Source organism: Anomalospiza imberbis, chromosome 1 (genome assembly GCF_031753505.1).
Source record: "Anomalospiza imberbis isolate Cuckoo-Finch-1a 21T00152 chromosome 1, ASM3175350v1, whole genome shotgun sequence".
Classification (NCBI taxonomy): domain Eukaryota; kingdom Metazoa; phylum Chordata; class Aves; order Passeriformes; family Viduidae; genus Anomalospiza; species Anomalospiza imberbis.
The window spans coordinates 11,682,480-11,698,876 of NC_089681.1; the positions used below are offsets into that span (position 1 = coordinate 11,682,480).

Sequence of the window (16,397 nt, forward strand, 5' to 3'; positions counted from 1 at the left end):
TACAAAACTGGACTTAGGCAGGCAGGAATGGTTTGGTCTTTTTTTCCCAACCCCAGAAGTTGCCCAAATTGTGATGAGATCAAGCCTGATCTCTAAAGTAAACTTGGGTCATTGATGCAATAGTCTGAAGTGTGAAGATGTCATTTTGTATGATTGAAGGTTGTTTTCCTGCTGTGCTAGAAAAGGAGATATATATCAGATATGCTTGACTTCCAAGCCCTCTTCCCCCAGAAGCCAAGCATCTCTGAGGAGAGAGTGAAGTTGTATGTCCTGTGTACCTGTAGGCATGGACCTGTGTGTACACACAAGGAATGCCACTTGCTCAGCCAGCTCAAGGGGAGCCTTGACCACCCTCAGAGCAGCCTCCTACTCATTTGGTATTTAGGGATGCTGGAGCAGGCTGAGGAAAGTGAGTTTAGAGAGGAAGAAATGTATGGTGGATGAAGAGGAGCTGGGTGTGTTGTGCTGAGAATATTTAGGGGACATCCGGTACATATCCATGAAGAAGCAAGGGGTTTTATTTTTTTTAAAAAATCCGTTCAGACAGGTCATCTTTTATATTCACTGTTTATGTATGCAAGTCCATAGTAAAAGTATTACAGTGATTTTAAAAAACCTGATAAATTACTGGATTAAACTGTTTGCGTCAAGAGAGTAATGATGCATTCGAATAATCTGAGATAATTTGGCACTGAGAGATGACCAGATTACAGTTTGAGAACTAGGATTGGAAACTATCATCTAAGACTATAATGACTCATGTTGCTGAGAAACCATGTTCACCTTTCTTCTTGTGTAGAAATAAATAAATCTCCCTTTGTTTCAAGCAGGTACTAAGCAGAGTGCTGAAATGAGAATCCTAGAGTAAGACTTGGTTACATTTACACAATACAGCGATGGAAGTCCAGAACATTGAGTTGTTATAAATAAATTAAATCCCAAGTAAATTTAGTAAATACTTAAAGTGCATATTGTGATGGCTTATCCTTGTTTTTAATGCGTGTGCATTTTCTGCTAGTTTGCAAAATCACTGGAGTCCAGTGGAGCACATTTCTGTTGGATGCTGTTGTGACTGTGTATCCATCTTAAATCTAGATTGTCTTGTGTGGAGAATAGCAGCTCTGTGTGAGCGTTAGCCACTTTGGTTCAAAGGTAAAGAGTTCATGTGTAGCTCTTATGGAGCTACTGCAGAGGCAGGAGCCTTGGTTATGAATATAGTCAAGGGAATGTTTTAGCTATTAAGCAGAAATGTAGCTTGCTGCTGGGGAAATGAGTGTTGTCACTGAGTGTGTACTGTGCACACACTGTACAAAGCCCTCCCCAGACTGTTGGGTTCAAGTGCACAATGTGTGCTCAGGACGGATAATTGATTTAGACAAACACATTTTAATCTTTCATTGTAAGCTTGAGGTTGGATTCACTCAGAGCTATAAACTCCATTTTTCTCAAGCTGCACTTTCACAAGTGTTCTAGCTGTCCTGTCTGAAGTGGCTGCCTGTTTTCAGAGACTTTGTTCTTCACTACATGTTTTCTTTGTTAGCAACCTTACTAATTTAACATGGCTTTCAAAATTAGGAGTGGGAGAAAAAGCTTTATTCATGTATGTTCCCAGCTGGGGTGAAAGTACTAAACTTGTGGTGTGCATCTCTAGAGACAATGAAGAAGGTGGTTGAGGTGTTACTTTAGAGTGACTATATGCATGGTATAATTAAGGTTAAAGTTTAGACCTGAGTATTTGAAAGCAAATGTAGTTGTTGGAATGAAGCTTTCTTGTTAAAGGCTTTATGTTAGGGTTAATGGGGTCTGTCACAGGGAAAAAAGCTAATGCCTTCAGAAGAGCATACAACCACCCATGTGACCATCATGAATATTGCTAAGGGATTTTTGAGCCTAAGCAGCAAGAAGTCTGTCCTATTCTCTTAGGCTGGTTAAAATGAAGGCTAATGCTTGGTCAGTTTAAGAAATTAATCTGTTCGATATCATTTCCAAAGCTTCTTGTCTCCAGTGTTTTAACTATTGCCTAATCTGTTTAAGTTGGTCCAAATTTCAGCCTCTCTAGAGTTCAGTTTTTCAGGTTGTGATCATTGTGGATAAAGCAATGTATGTTTTCTTGTTAATGCTTAACTTCTGTTTACTTCAGGTTAGTCAGTTTGGTTTCAACTTAGTTTCACTTTTTTTTTTTTTTTCAATAAAGGAAGGTTAACTCAAAATTTGTGCCTTCTAGGTGTACCCATGAGGTGAAAGATGTATGAATAGCTTTCTTTAAGAGAAGAGGTCTCTTAGATGAAACATATTCAGCATATAAAAAGCTTCTTGTGACCAATGGGAGTAAACATTAAACATTGATGATGCAGCTTTAAGTTGCATGGAAACAAACTGGGGCAAGTCAGTTCATTTTACCTTTGATTCACTGCTTCCAGCCGTTAGGAAAGATTGAAGGGACACAAGGCAAACAGGAGTCTCTTCCTTTAGCTTTTTCTTGTAATGGGGTATATTGCCTCAAACAATAGCTTCAGTAACTAGATGGAGAAAATTTGTAATTTATAAAATTTATAATTTTTTTTTTGTTTTTTAAAAGCAAGCAATGTGATAACAGCAATTTACGCAATTGCAATGATTTCTAGTTAAAGGGAGATCTAGTTCTGTTTAAAGGGAGAATAAAATAAAGACTTCCAAGAACAATCCTGGATTGTACAGGTTTTGACATCCTCCAGTATGGAGGTGTGAAGTGGTAGTTTGACCCCAAGACTTGGATGTCAGGCACATCTATTTTGTATGACCTGTCTATAGCAATGAGAATTTCTTTTGATCTTAAGATCTGCGAAGTTTGTTCAAGCTATTTGGAGGGTGAGATACTGCTTTGGAGATAAGTGTGAGATGCCATGTAATTCCTGCAAAGCAACTACATGAAAAATGGAGGGTCTGTATTTCCTGGTACCTAATTCCTTCAGTAATATTATTTTGGATCCTAGATATGCTGCTTTGCATGCCCAGAACCATCCCAAAGCATTACTGGGACTGGACAGGTGGATATATGTGGATAACTGTTCACAGGATCCAGGGGGCACCTAGAGTTTCACACTCCCCCCACTTGCTTTTTCTTTTCTTTTAAGAAGAAGTCTGGAATAACTTGTTTTCTGGTGTTTCGTGGCTCTATCTGGATTTCCCTCTCCAATACACTTAGTTCTGCTTTGCAGAGGGCATTGTTTGTTTTTCTTGGAAAGAGGCTTACCTGTGGTTTTTTGTTTTCAACTTCTGTGGGTTTCTGTGCTTTTTCCTTTCTGACTGTGGCCCTGCATGTTTCCTGCAACATTTTCAGCATATTTGCATTAAGATGGATGATTTGGAAATATGTGTGTAGAATAGCCTCATTTTGCAAGAGGATTGGTAATAACGAGATGAGCAAGATGCAGTATTGACTGGTTGAATGGGATTAGGCCTAACTGAAGTTATGTTATTCTTTTCTTGATCCCTGAAAACTTAAAGTTCTCTTCTTGTAGCACATAAAGACCTTTCTCAGTGGTTGCAGAGGAAGGATTAAGGCAGACAAACTTGTTTCTGCCATGTAAAGAAGGTGTCAAACTAGACAATCCTGAAAGCCTTGTTTTTAAGGCTCCACTTCCCTGGCCATATTAGTTCAGGGTTTAATTACACAATAATAAGATTTTTTACATGCAATATATTTGAACAAAGATTTCTCCATGCAGCAATGAACATTTTGTTTGAAATAAATTACCTTCTCTTTTGTTTTCTCTTGTTTTTGATTTCAATTCTGCAGGTAGAGCTGCAACTCCTTTTAGGATATTTTAAAAGGTTCTACAGGGAGTTTGCTTTGTGGGAATAGTTGTCAAAGTCTTCTCACTAGTTTAAGATATAATGAAACCCATTTTAATATTCTTATAAGGCTATTTTTAAACTCATTTATGCTGATGGAAGAGTAGGAGTAGAGCTGCTTTGGCACAAACATGGGGAACAGCATCCCTTGGTTTGATGGATATGTTCTCAATATAAATTATCAGCTAATTAATTCTGTTTGGGAAGCTTTCTGTGAAAGCACTAAACAGTGATGGCCTTGCATGATTTAAATAACTGTGAGCCGCTTTAGTATGGACAACTGGACAGGTCAGTCTTGGAGAAAAAGTAGCTTCTAAGCTTAGAAACAAGCCTGTTGGGTTATCCTTGTTAATAGCCATCTACTGCATAATTCAGAGGTTTTTTTTAAATAATCTTGTATAAAATATTAGGGTGAAGCAAGATCAGTTACCTGTACAAGAGACAAAATTACATCCAGCTGATGTGAGAACTGTTCTTCGGTAAGAATGACTGAATGAATAAATAATGGGGACCAGTGGCTGCCATTTTAGGATTTACTTATGGAAAGCATCTGGCCAGGAAGCCTCTCAGGCTCTTGGTCGCCCTACCCATATGTTTCTTAGCCAGCTGAATGCCTCCCTGTCCTACAGACAGAGAAGCCTGTCTGGCTTCAGCTCTCTTCTCTGGTCATCTGCTTCACCTTGGTTTTGAAATGTCTGTGCCACTGACCACAGAAGTAAAACTTGGCTTTGATTTGAGTTTCATCTTGCAGTGGCTGGTCTCTGTCTGTGGGAGAAACTGGACCAGGGCTTCAAAGCATCGAAGTGATTCACACCTAATTTTCTCTTTAAGGACTCGGAGGACCATTAGATCATCTAACCTGATTATCTCTGGAGGGGGGGTCAGGGCTTAGTCTGCTGCAAGCCTTGTGCTGGACACAGCCGGGTTGGGGCCCTCCAGCACAGAGAGGCGTGGGAACAGGCAGCGTTTCTGCAGTGCAGGTGTGCTGGAAAACGCTCTAGGTGCATCTTCTTTGTATAAATAAATATGGAGAAAAAAATTCACTCAAACTAGTACCCAGAAGAAATCTTGCTTGGATTTCTGAAGGAAATACAGACTTTGGGTTTGGTTGTGTCTGTGATCTGTGGGTTTTGCATAAAATTCACAGACAGGGAGAGATTGTCTTGCCACAACTCAGAATGTGCAAGAAAACATACCACTTTCTATAAAGTGACTGTCCTGGTGCTCATGAACTGCTCCAAGCCATGGCCTGGAGTGAAATGTTATGGCCAGGAGAGAGTAAAGTGCTGTGGAGAGTCTGGTGGCTCCCGTTTGGGGTGGTTAGCTGCAAGAGCTCAAGTGAAACTGCTGTGAAGAGATCTGCCTTTGCCCTTGCAGGGCTCGTGACCTGCTCAGCACAGGGCTCCCGTGGCTCACCCTGGTGTTGGTGACTGAAGTCCTCTTCAGACCTGTCAGTTTTGTATCCTTTTTTTTTTTTTTCTCTTCCTCTTGTGGATGGGAATTTCCCCATGGCAAATGATTCTATGCTCAAACTGCCCGAAGGTTACCCCTTCCTGTGAAATAAGCAGAGTGGTGTCCGTGGGAGCAGAGCCAAGAGTAGAGGCTTGCATCTTGATTTCCTGTGGACTTCGTTCATTAATGAAATGGATGGTGGTAGTGGGTCACTTAACACTTGTGTTTTTTGCAGTTTTTGTCAGTGAGAGGAGACAAAAAGCCCAGCTGCAGCAGCGGTCATGGAAGCTGCAGGTGTGAGCTTGGCTGGAGAATGCCAAACTGCCATCTGTGGTGAGGCTTTGTGGAGGTTTTTTGCAGGCTATTTGCCTCTAAATGAGAGCAAGAATACAAAATAACGGGAGTAACTGGGGATAGCTTTCCTCCAATTTCTGCCACCTTGCTGGCTAGCCAGAAGTCTGTGAAAGTGTGAGAGTTGAAATTGCATCGGGCTCAAGGGATGAATGTAGGTGGTTCCCTGCCAGCATGTTCAATCTTTTAGGTACTTTCTTCCCATGTTACTTTAAGCAGGTTTGTCCTCTGCTGTCTAGAAGATGTGGAAAAATAGAGGAAAAGTTGCAAGTGTTACTTGCATAGAACATATAAAGAAGAAAAGCAGCAGCATATTGCATTGCTTGCTTATGTGATTAATACCTATTTTTGTGCCTGTGGTCTGACATTTTAAAACTAGATAAGTACAGTAAATAACCATAAGCATTAAAAAAAAAAGAAAAATGAAATGTAATGGCTACCATTATTAATTCAGTGATGTCCTGCATGCATTTTAAATTCCTAGTCCCCCTATGCTGTTAAACTTTTTTGTCTGTTATGCAGCATGTCTGCTTGTTTACAAAATGCCTTGGAGCTGCATGGATTCCCTCGCACTGTGTGCAGAGTGGTTTATAGCAGTTTGGCATGTGTTGTTCTGACCAGGGAGATGTACTTGGAGCTGTGCTTTGGATTGTACAAATAACAGTTTCCAGGAATGGTCATGAGGAGCAGGAGGAGCTTTGAAGAATGCGTGGGTGCAGCATGATCTTTGGCTGAGGGAAAGCCCTTTGCTGGTGGCTGGGGGAGCTGATGCTATTCTGAAATGCAGAACCTGAGCAGTTATTTTCCCAAACAGCTTCCTGGAATAACAGAAAGAAGGAATCTAAGCATGCTGTCTCCTCCTTTTTCCTCCTGATTTGCACTACAAGAAGGAGTTAGGCAGTGAGGAAAGTGGTTTTCTTTTAAAGTTGAAAACATTTGCATAGGGCAAGTTAAATTCACAGCTGTCTACTTTTGAAACTCTTTTTTTGGAAGTAGAAGCTTTAAGCAGCTGTAAGACCAGAAATGCACACAATGCATTAGCGATTGTATTTGTCATTCTCATCTAGAGAGAAAATGTGCTGATTACATTCATTTCTTTTTTTAGCTGGAGAGAAATGAGATGCTGGTCTTTATTCAGCTAGCTTTGTGTATTTGCAAATTGCAATTTCAACTCTCTGGGCAAAAGTGATGGGCACTTAACAATATAAAGAAGTTAATATCTCACTATCTCTTCATAGAGTTGATTGACTAGTCTTTTCATAACAATGAAATTTACATATTTATGAGCTGGTCTTAGAGTTTGGGTAATTTTTTATTGCATTAAATTTAATTATATCAACTACTGCTAGATGATTTTCTCTTTTGGTAGAGGCTGAGAGATCTTCTATTTGACAAAACTTGAAAGAATTAACAGGTGATTTTGCAACTTCTTGTTACTTGAAATTTTGATTTGCACTCTAGACCACTTCAATTGGATGTGTCCACTATATTTGGAGTAAACAGTCTTAGCATTTTCAGATTTGCCAGTGCTTCTATGCAGCTGCCAGGGAATACTTTTGTTATTTGCAATAACATCTTAAGGTTGCTTGTTCCTCCAACATACAGTCTCATAGTCACTCTCTTTAGAGCCTGTCTTTGAGTGGTAAGCATCATATTTTTGGTGTTAAAGCAATAACAGCTTCAACAGTGGATCTCTGTTTTGTATCCAGTTCCTGTGACTGTTAGTCTGTACCACAGGCTTCCCAATGGATCATAAAACTACAGGTGGTATGACCTGGCATCTTCTGTAGAGGGACTGAAAATGAGCTCTTCCAAGGCTTCGTTGAAAGGATGTATAGCTCCTGCAAGTTAGCTGATGGAAATGACCGGTGTGGTGCCTTCATGGATCTGCTGGATTAATTACTGTAATAAGCAGGAAAAAATGGTGGACCAAGCCAGTATGTAAAATGGGGAGGATTGCAGCATATCCATTATCCAACTATCACCTTTCTCCGTGTACAAGGTTTGAGGAGACAAGGAGGAAGTATGATCCTTCTCCCATAATAAGCTGCTTCTGGCATGCAGGGACCTCTTTGTCAGTAAACTGTGCTCATCCTAGTGGTTAGGGGAGCTGGTTGGTCAAAGATAGAGTTGCACAGGTCTACAGACATTTATGTCTCAGGACTGAAGCTTAGTGTTTTACTTTAACTGGAATGTTCTGCAGAAGGTGTTAGTGCTAGACCCATACACCTGCCCTGCTTTGAGCTTTGTCAAGGCACTGATTTTGTCAATTGCTAAATGTCCTGAAAACAAGATGAGGCTTAGACTGTATTCCAAGCTAGATGAGGGGCATGGAAGCTGAGTGACAATGCAATTGCAGGTTATGAGCTGCAAGTTAATAATTAACAGTATGTTTAATGAACTTCTGATTGCAAGACCTGTGAAACATTGTGATTGCATCCTCAGCATGGTGTGTAGCTGGGCTTGTCTTGAAGGAAGGAAAATTTATGTGCCTGGTACCATCAGAATAACAGCTTGAGAACCTTTCACTCCTCCAATTCCTGAGACGTTTACTCCACAGAAGTAATCAAAAGCATACAAATTTAGTCCAGAGCATGGTTTCCTTTAACCCATGACTTTTAAGGCATCACTGTTTTGTTTCTATTAATGCAATGCAAAACACGTGACTTGCAGTTTTTGAGTAGTTCTTACTGGTATGAGCATCTCTAATAGCTCAGACATATTTAATTCAAATTAAAATATACAGGGGCTTGTTTATAAATCTCCAGAGTCAGTTTTATGGCAAAGACACTGACTGAGGCTACTTGTTGATTGCCAGAGTGGACTAATAATTTTGTCTTAGTTCCTATGAATAGGGTTTTTCTTAGCTAACCTTATCTGAGTGGAAGTGGGAGATTGGGAGAGGAAAAAGAAATGGGAGGGTGTTCACATTTGTTGGACAAATATTTTTCAAAAACCTTAAAGTTATGTGCAGTAAATGATACACTATAATGCACATATATAAGGTGCATTTTTGTAGTTGCTGGAATAAACACAGATGGCTGTGACCCTTTGAGATGAATATTGCAGTCCTAAATTTAGCGCTTCCTAATTAAGGAACCTCCCTTGCTAATTTGTACCACTGAGTGGAATAAGGGCTGTGCATTGAAAATGTATTCCTTAAAATTTTGCAGCTCTGTTTGTGATTCTGTGATGCTGTGTGATATTCTGTAGAAGACTCAAGTGAATCAGAAGGGATTCTGGGGCAGCATCCTGGTGTTCAGGGACATCCCAATGCAAATTCCTGAATTCATTATACATTTTGATCTTTGTCCTTGGATGTTGTATGTTTTTCAGTTGGTTGCAAATAGAATTTTCATGTATGCAAAGGAGATAGTAATGTGGTATGTAAATGAAAAATCATAAGTAGGGAAACTTTATTGGTTGCTTTATACAGTATTTTCCCCATAAACATTATTGGCAGAAGGTATTTCAAATTTACAGCTACAATAAGGAATTTTACTATACCCTCTTTTAGAATGCTTGGAAGTTGTTTTATGGCACAGCAAGTCAATTTCCTGGACCTACTAATACCTTCATTCTTATAGAGGACGGAATCATATAATCATTTAAGCAGGAAAAGACCTAGGATAATCTAGTCTAACCATAATGTTCAGGTTTTGTTTAAATTTTTATATCTCTTGAGTTCTGAAGACAGGGTGTGTTGTTTAAAAGTAATGATGCTTGATTTAAATATAAAACAAACCTTCAACAAAATGACTACCATGCATCTAACACACAAATCAAAAGCAAGGCACTCTGCTAATTCTGACAGGATTTGTTCCTGCATATTAAACAAGTTGAGAACAGGGACAAAATAACTTGCTTTACAGCTTTTTTTTACTAAAAATAGTTTTTTTTATTGTTGTTGGCTTCAGAATCTCTTCAGACAAATGATGGTCAGAGAAAATATAATGTAAGTATTTAAGTGAATAAACAATTTGCCCCAGTAATAATACAGCACATCCTATCAGTTCTGTGTTTGTATTGCTGCAGCTTCAGGTGCAAATAGTGTTTTTTTTTTTTTTACACTCACTCTACACGTCTTTTTCCAAATCTATGAATTGATACAGAACATCTGTGCTACTTGAGAACAAAATAGTATGAAGTCATAGTCCCATAAATAGCTTGTAGGATGAAAATGCTGAAGACAGCCTTCTTTTCATCTCCTGTGGGTCTCTTGTACAGGACTTTGGAATCTTGGCTTTGATTCTTCATGCAGAGTCTTCAGAATATCCACATCTGGGCTATGAATGTAGCTGAGAACAGATCTGCTTTAGATCTTCACGGCTAATAATAACTTGAAGAAACAAATGCTTCTAGCAGAAGAATGTTTGTGTGGTCTCTAAAGCAGACCAAGTTAAGACAGAAAGGAGAATGCAGAGCATCCAAATAGTGTTGAGCTGGTATCAGATGCCAGAGTTTCAAAAGGAATTTTCTCTCAATTGACAAAGAATTTATTTTTTAACTTCTCGATAAATCCTGTCTGTCGCAGTGAAAATTCCTATCTCATCTTTCTTTTGTGATATCTGCATATTCTCCCAGATAATCTGCATTGTATTCAGCACAGTGTCTATTTTTAAAAGGGCATTTTGCAGAGCTTATTGTTTCCATTGTTTCCTTTTTTGTAAAGCATACTAGGTCCTTTTCACTAGCATACATTTTAAATCATATTTTCTTGGAAGTAGGATGTTATCTATTTAAATAGCGCTGTTCAGTGTTTCTTAATAACTGGTAAAAGATCAATCTGTTTTTAACTGCTAATTACTCTGACTACACCTGCATCTTGTAAAAATACCAGCAGTACCTTAAATATGACTATGTCAGGCACAGGAAAACCTCCTAATTTAAATATTTGAGTAAACATATCAAACACATTTCGGGTGGGAGGAAGGGAAAATTGATGGTTGGGCATTTTTATTTTCAAATGTCATGAGGGTTGTGCTTTGTTGTGAAATAGTGTTTAAAAATGAGAGGAGGAAAAGAGATTGGCAACGTTTCCTCATTCTTCTGAGAGGAAGCAGCATCGCACAGCTGACCTGGGAATGTGTGCCAAGGGATGACATGGGCGTCTCGGATTCATGCGAATGGTGCTGTGGTCTCTGCAGTGGCTGAGGGGGTAGGGAGGGGCTGGGAGAGGACCTCAGGATTTCCAGTGTTTGAACAGAATAGGAAACAAGATTCAAGTGGACTTCTGAATGAAAGTTGAAAGAAGTCAAGGTGACAGCAACCTCACTGTGGATCTCAACACTGACTTGCCATAGGGTGAAGCTCATCCTGGGTGAGAAGAAGGAAAAAAAAAAAAACTAGCTGGATTTGAATGTTTTACACTTCTAGACTTGTGGGGGTTGGGGTTGGGGTTTTATTTCTGGTTTTTTTTTTTTTTTAATTGCAAGAGAGGAATCACTGGAATAGGCAATGCTTATAATGGGCTGAGGTATTTAACATCACACAGTCCCATCAGCACTGAAAACAAGTGAGTTTGACAGTAAATTCATAGCTTCATGGAAGTTCATGTGCATTGCTACAGGCTTGAGGAAGGGAGGCTTGAGAGATGCTCAGCAGAGCAGGACTTGGGGGTGCAGCTGAACATGAGCCAGTGTGTGCTCAGGTGGCCAAGAAGGCCAGTGGCATCCTGGCCTGGATCAGAAATAGTGTCAGCAGCAGGACCAGGGTAGGGATTGTCTCCCTGTACTCGGCAGTGGTGAGGCCATATCTGGAGTGCTGTGTCCAGTGCTGGGCCCCTCAGCTCGGAAAGGATATGGAGGTGCTGCAGTGTGCCCAGAAGGGCAGTGGAGCTGGTGAAGAGTCTGGAGAGCAAATCTTACGAGAAGAGCTGGCAGTGTTTAGTCTGGAAAAAAGGAGGCTCAGGAGACCTCACCATTTCTACAGCTGAAAGGAGGTTGTAGTGAGATGGAGGTCGTTCTCTTCTGCCATGTCTCAGGTGAAAGGATATAGGGAAATGGCCTTAAATTGTGCCAGGAAAGGTTCAGATTCCATATTAGAAAAAGTTGTTTCTCTGTAAGAGTGCTCAGATATTGGAATAAATTACCCAGGGAGGATGTGGAGTCATCATCTCTGGAAGTGCTCAAGAGCCATCTGGGTGTGACACTTGGGACTGGTTTAGGGGGTGACTGTGGTGGTGCTGGTTGGTGGTTGGAGCACATGATCTTGAAGGTCTCTATAACTTTGATGATTCTATGAAAATCAAGTCTGGCTCAGTTGGTTCATGTGTGTTTTTAAAAAGTTTATAAATAAAGATTTAAAATTCAAGCCTTGACGTGCCTTTTCCTGGGTTAAGCATGAGCTGTTGCCAGTGGATGTAGTTCATTGCACATGACATGTGGCCTTAAGTCCCCCTTTGGGAGCATGCCTTGGTGCTGCACCTGTGTTTACTGGTGCCATTTTTAGCAATAAATGACAATCCATAAAGCGGCATGACTGCCCAGTATAACATCCTGTATCTTCAGTCTTTGGAGGAAATGCTGTAATTTAGTCTTTGTGGAAGTAAAATGTAAATCTGTAACTGTGTAATTAAAGGTACCTAATTTTTTTTTTTACTTCTTATTCCCTACATCCACACAACAGTAAAAGCTCAAAACTGTAAACATTTTAAACAGGAGGGAAAGAGGGATTAGAAAGTTTCACATAGCCTCATGTGGGAATGGAAGAAGTAAGAGTTAAATAGATATGTGAATTTAGTGGCAACAAGTTTTTTAAAGTAGTAAATAGCTTGGTTGTTCTACCTTACTCATTTAATTACAGCAGTGTATTAAGCTTCTTATTTGAGGTGAAATAACCAGTAACAGACATGTTTAGGTTACATTTTTTCCAGAGACAAGTCCCTGCAAAAAAGTGCATTAGCTATATTTGCACACCCACGTAGGTATAATAGATGTCTGCTTTTAGTTTGGAATACTTATTGAACAACCAAAAATAGGTTTCTGAAAACTAGAGCTTGAAGGGGAGGCCAAGGTTCACATCAGTCATGCACAGTGTATTTGTTACCATATTGTATGACAAAGAATTAAAATTTGAGGGATTACTTTGGAGGCTTCCCAGACATGTAAATGGAATGTTCAGTGCTTCTACTTTGATGTAAACTCAAATTAATTTACACGTTCCCATGGAACTTGGTCTCTTCCCAGCCTCCCCCTCAATATTCTGTTGGATCAGAAATCCTTGATATTTCAGTGAAGAGGGACTTTGGCATTTGAGGTAGCTGGTTTTTAGTTTCAGTTCTCCATATACATTTTATCAGAATTAAGGTAATGCTGAGGTGGCCCAGTTAGTGTTAAGAAGGGGGAGATTAGGGTGCAGTTGAGATTTCGCTATCATTATCCATTTTCACTTGTTGCAAGCAGAAATGGTTTTGCTTTCTCTGCCAAGAAGCAGATTAGTTTATGTTGCTCTAATTGTGGAATTATATTTTCCATTTTAAATAGTGCATCAGAAAGTTCTGTTTCACAGTCAGGAAAACTTTCTTCCAAAGTATTTTGAATCGCTTTCCCACAGAAAGAGAATGGGAATCAAGTAGATATAAAAACAAGCAGCATATGAATACGTAACTAGTTACCCAAGCCTCAAATAGAAAGCCACTTGGAAGCTTACATTTTCTTATTTAATACTCAAGCCAAACAAGTATCTACTAATAGCATTAATTCTGGAATTTGGAACTGTTTTTTCACCACCATAAAAAGGTACAGTTGATAACTATTGATACAGTTGTAACTATTCCAATAGTAGTTTACAAAAAAAAAAAAAAAAACAAACCACCACCCCTCGCCCCCTTTTTTTACTGCCCAGTTAGTTAATTTGTGAAAGGAAAATAACTATTTTCAGAAACTGAAAAGGGAGGGTTCAAATAGGTCTCCTGTTTTATGAATTAATTGCTGAATATCCCTTCAGTTCTGAAAGAGCAATTTGTTTTCCTGTGACTATTTCCAAGAGGAAAATGAACTCCTGGGAAGGAAGCTGTGGAGAAACAATAGGACACACAGAATACATTAATCTAAATGTGAGTGCATAAATGGCATAAAACGTGTTCTGGAAGATATGCCTTAGATAGAGGTAACCTGCACTTGCTAGCAGAAAGCTGCATCCTGTTGATGTCAACCAACTGTAAGAAAATGCTGTTGGATTCTTAAAATAGCAATAAAATAGGCTGTATGGCTTCCATGAAAGTGTATCATCCTTGATTTGCTGAGACTGACCACTTCACGAAGAATCCACAGAAAATCCTTGCCTCTCTCCAAGAAGCTCAGCTCTGGTTCCCCCAAATGCGTAAGTGCAGTTGCCAAGTGGCTGATGCCAGCTGTTTGCAGCCTGACTTTCACCAGCTAAGAGGAGGCTCTTAGCTGGTGAAACAGCTCCCAGTTCCTTTAAATATGGCCACACCATGAGTAGTGAAACTGGAGAGAGTATGAACTCACAGTATTTTAGCAAGTGTAAAGCTTTGGTATCTAACCATCTTACTTGCTTCCTACGGACTGGCAGTGTTTGATTTACATGGGTTAATGTATCCCAGTATTCTTTCTTGCACTGCCTAACTTGCTTGCTGAAGATACTTGTCTGCTCTGTAGGGGGTGGTGAGTGTGCCTGGTGCATGCACTTAGAGCAGTTAACATCATTACCTTTAACTTTCAAAAATATAAAAAAAGGAGCTGCACTTGGTTAAGGACTCAGATAAAATACCTGTGAGTACCTGATTAAATATCTGTGAAAAATACTTGTGGAGTACCTGATTATAGATAAACAGATTTGGTGCCATGGCTTTATTGATAAGCCAGTTTCATGAAAATAATTTGTGCTAGGTACCTGTAACCTCAGAGGGTCAGGGAAAAGGCTTAGAAAGCTGGATAGTTCTCATGTGATTATATTATCATGGGTGTATTTACATCCAAAATAGAGAAAGCACCAGAATAAATAGCACCAGTGTTTATTGCAGAACGTTGTGTTCTGTTTGTTGTGCTAACACAGCAAGTAGTGTGAAATAGTAGTGACAGGGAAGTGAGTATTTATGTAATCAGGTGATTTCTACAATACTATGCTTGTTCTAGCTACTGTACTTGCTGTGTGAGAACCCCACCTCATGCTATACTATGTGTTTTCTTTCATTCATTGATTCATTTATTTATTTTATTTTCTGGCATGAATTTTGGGACTGAAAGTTGTGTTATAGTCACACTTAGGAATGATGTTGTTTGTCTTGACCAGATTGAGCAAATGGTTTCTCTGTTTAAAATCTCCCATACAGTACCCAAAAAATAGGAGCTTGCTTATCTTCTTCCTGGGGAATCCCCATTTTGGCTTCTGTGGTCTTCTACATTATGACTACAGCTTGTCATAAGAAGTGACAAGATAGGATGTTCCTGATGTAGCCCAAAGAAATAAATGGGATCTCTTCACAGAGGGGAAGTCATTGGAATAAATGGGAAATCCTAGTCAAATCCTAACCATTACATGTGCTGTTTTCCCATGGCCTCTTTCACAGGACCATTGCATTACTATTTACCATCCTTTTTTTTTTTTTTAATAGAAGTTTTGGCTCATATACCAGAATTTATGTTAAGGTGGGGTGATCAACAGGGAAAACAGGCTTTCCTCCTGGTCATTCAAGGTGCTTCTTTGCATGGTGTTTTATCCTTAACATTTTCACTGCAGCTGAAGTTGGCATATAAGGGAATGTCAGGATGGAGTTGCTTTACTTGGGTGTAAATCTGTGGTGTGATGCCCGTTGCCCTGCAAGCCCCTAACTCTTCCCTGCTTCCCTGGGTTTCTTCTGTGCTGTCCATTTCTCAGCCCTGGTGGGGATGCTACTGGCTGGGTGAGATCAGTATCTGCAGAGGTTACAAATGTGCTACAGATTCTCTGTATAAACATTTTGGTCTTGTTTTTGTACTAGTCCTGGTACTGTTGCCAAATACTATTATCATAATTGGCCAAAGGAAACAAGGGGCCCAGGCTTGTACCAGAAATAGAAGCTCTTGTTAATGTACAGTGGTTTGTGTTGTCCTTGTGTCCTGCTCCAGGACTCTGGGAGGCAGCTGGTTATATTGCCTTTTTTTTATGTTTGTATCAGAACTGGTTTTGGAAGAAGGAGAGTTCACTCCTTGTCTGTGCTCCAGGGAAGGTGGGGTACTTGGTTAACTGGTAAGGGTTTGTATCAGAGGAGGGCATTTGTACGACTGCTCTTGATGGGGAAAAGAGCGTCACTGGGAGTTTAAATAATTCATCCCTTTCTTTCAGTCACTTCTTTTCAGGTGTGGTATGTGTCTTCATTAAATCTTGCATGAGTTGCTGTGATGAGAGAAATGAGTTCCTGGCATTAGAAGCAGAATGCAAACTATTTGGGATAGTAAGTGAACACAGCTGGATGTGGGGTGCTGTGGCAGCAGCTCAGTCTGCCCCATTCCAGCCCAATGGAACAGCAAAGCTCAGGAAGTTCCTTCAACAAACAACAGCACATAAGCTGTCTTTGCAACAGGGTTGGAAGGATTTGAGAATTATTGGAGTTCACAGTTTAAAAACCACTTCAGGCTCAATTCTGCCCCTGTGTAACACCCCATACAGTGCTATAATTGTGTACCCAGTGGGTTGGTCTGTCTCACCCCAGTCTGAGAGGATTCCCCCAAAATGCTTCTTTCCTTATCCTTGTGGCTGACAGGAAGGCCAGGCTGAGACTGTGTTTTAGATTTTGTTGTAAAGCTGTAGTTTGTGGT

General features: G+C 39.9%; 1 protein-coding gene across 20 annotated transcripts in view; it reads left to right on the forward strand.

The window, feature by feature from the left end:
- The window catches only part of MTSS1 (MTSS I-BAR domain containing 1), a 127,420-nt gene that overhangs the window by 29,995 nt on the left and 81,028 nt on the right, over window positions 1–16,397 (forward strand). Inside the window, exon 3 of one of the 20 annotated variants that reach the window (XM_068181442.1) lies at window positions 15,925–16,033. The exons of the other annotated variants lie outside the window; for them this stretch is intronic. Within the exon in view, the coding sequence (XP_068037543.1) occupies window positions 16,015–16,033 (19 nt within the window). The 5' untranslated portion in view covers window positions 15,925–16,014. The remainder of the gene's footprint in view (window positions 1–15,924; window positions 16,034–16,397) is intronic. 20 annotated transcript variants of the gene reach the window in all.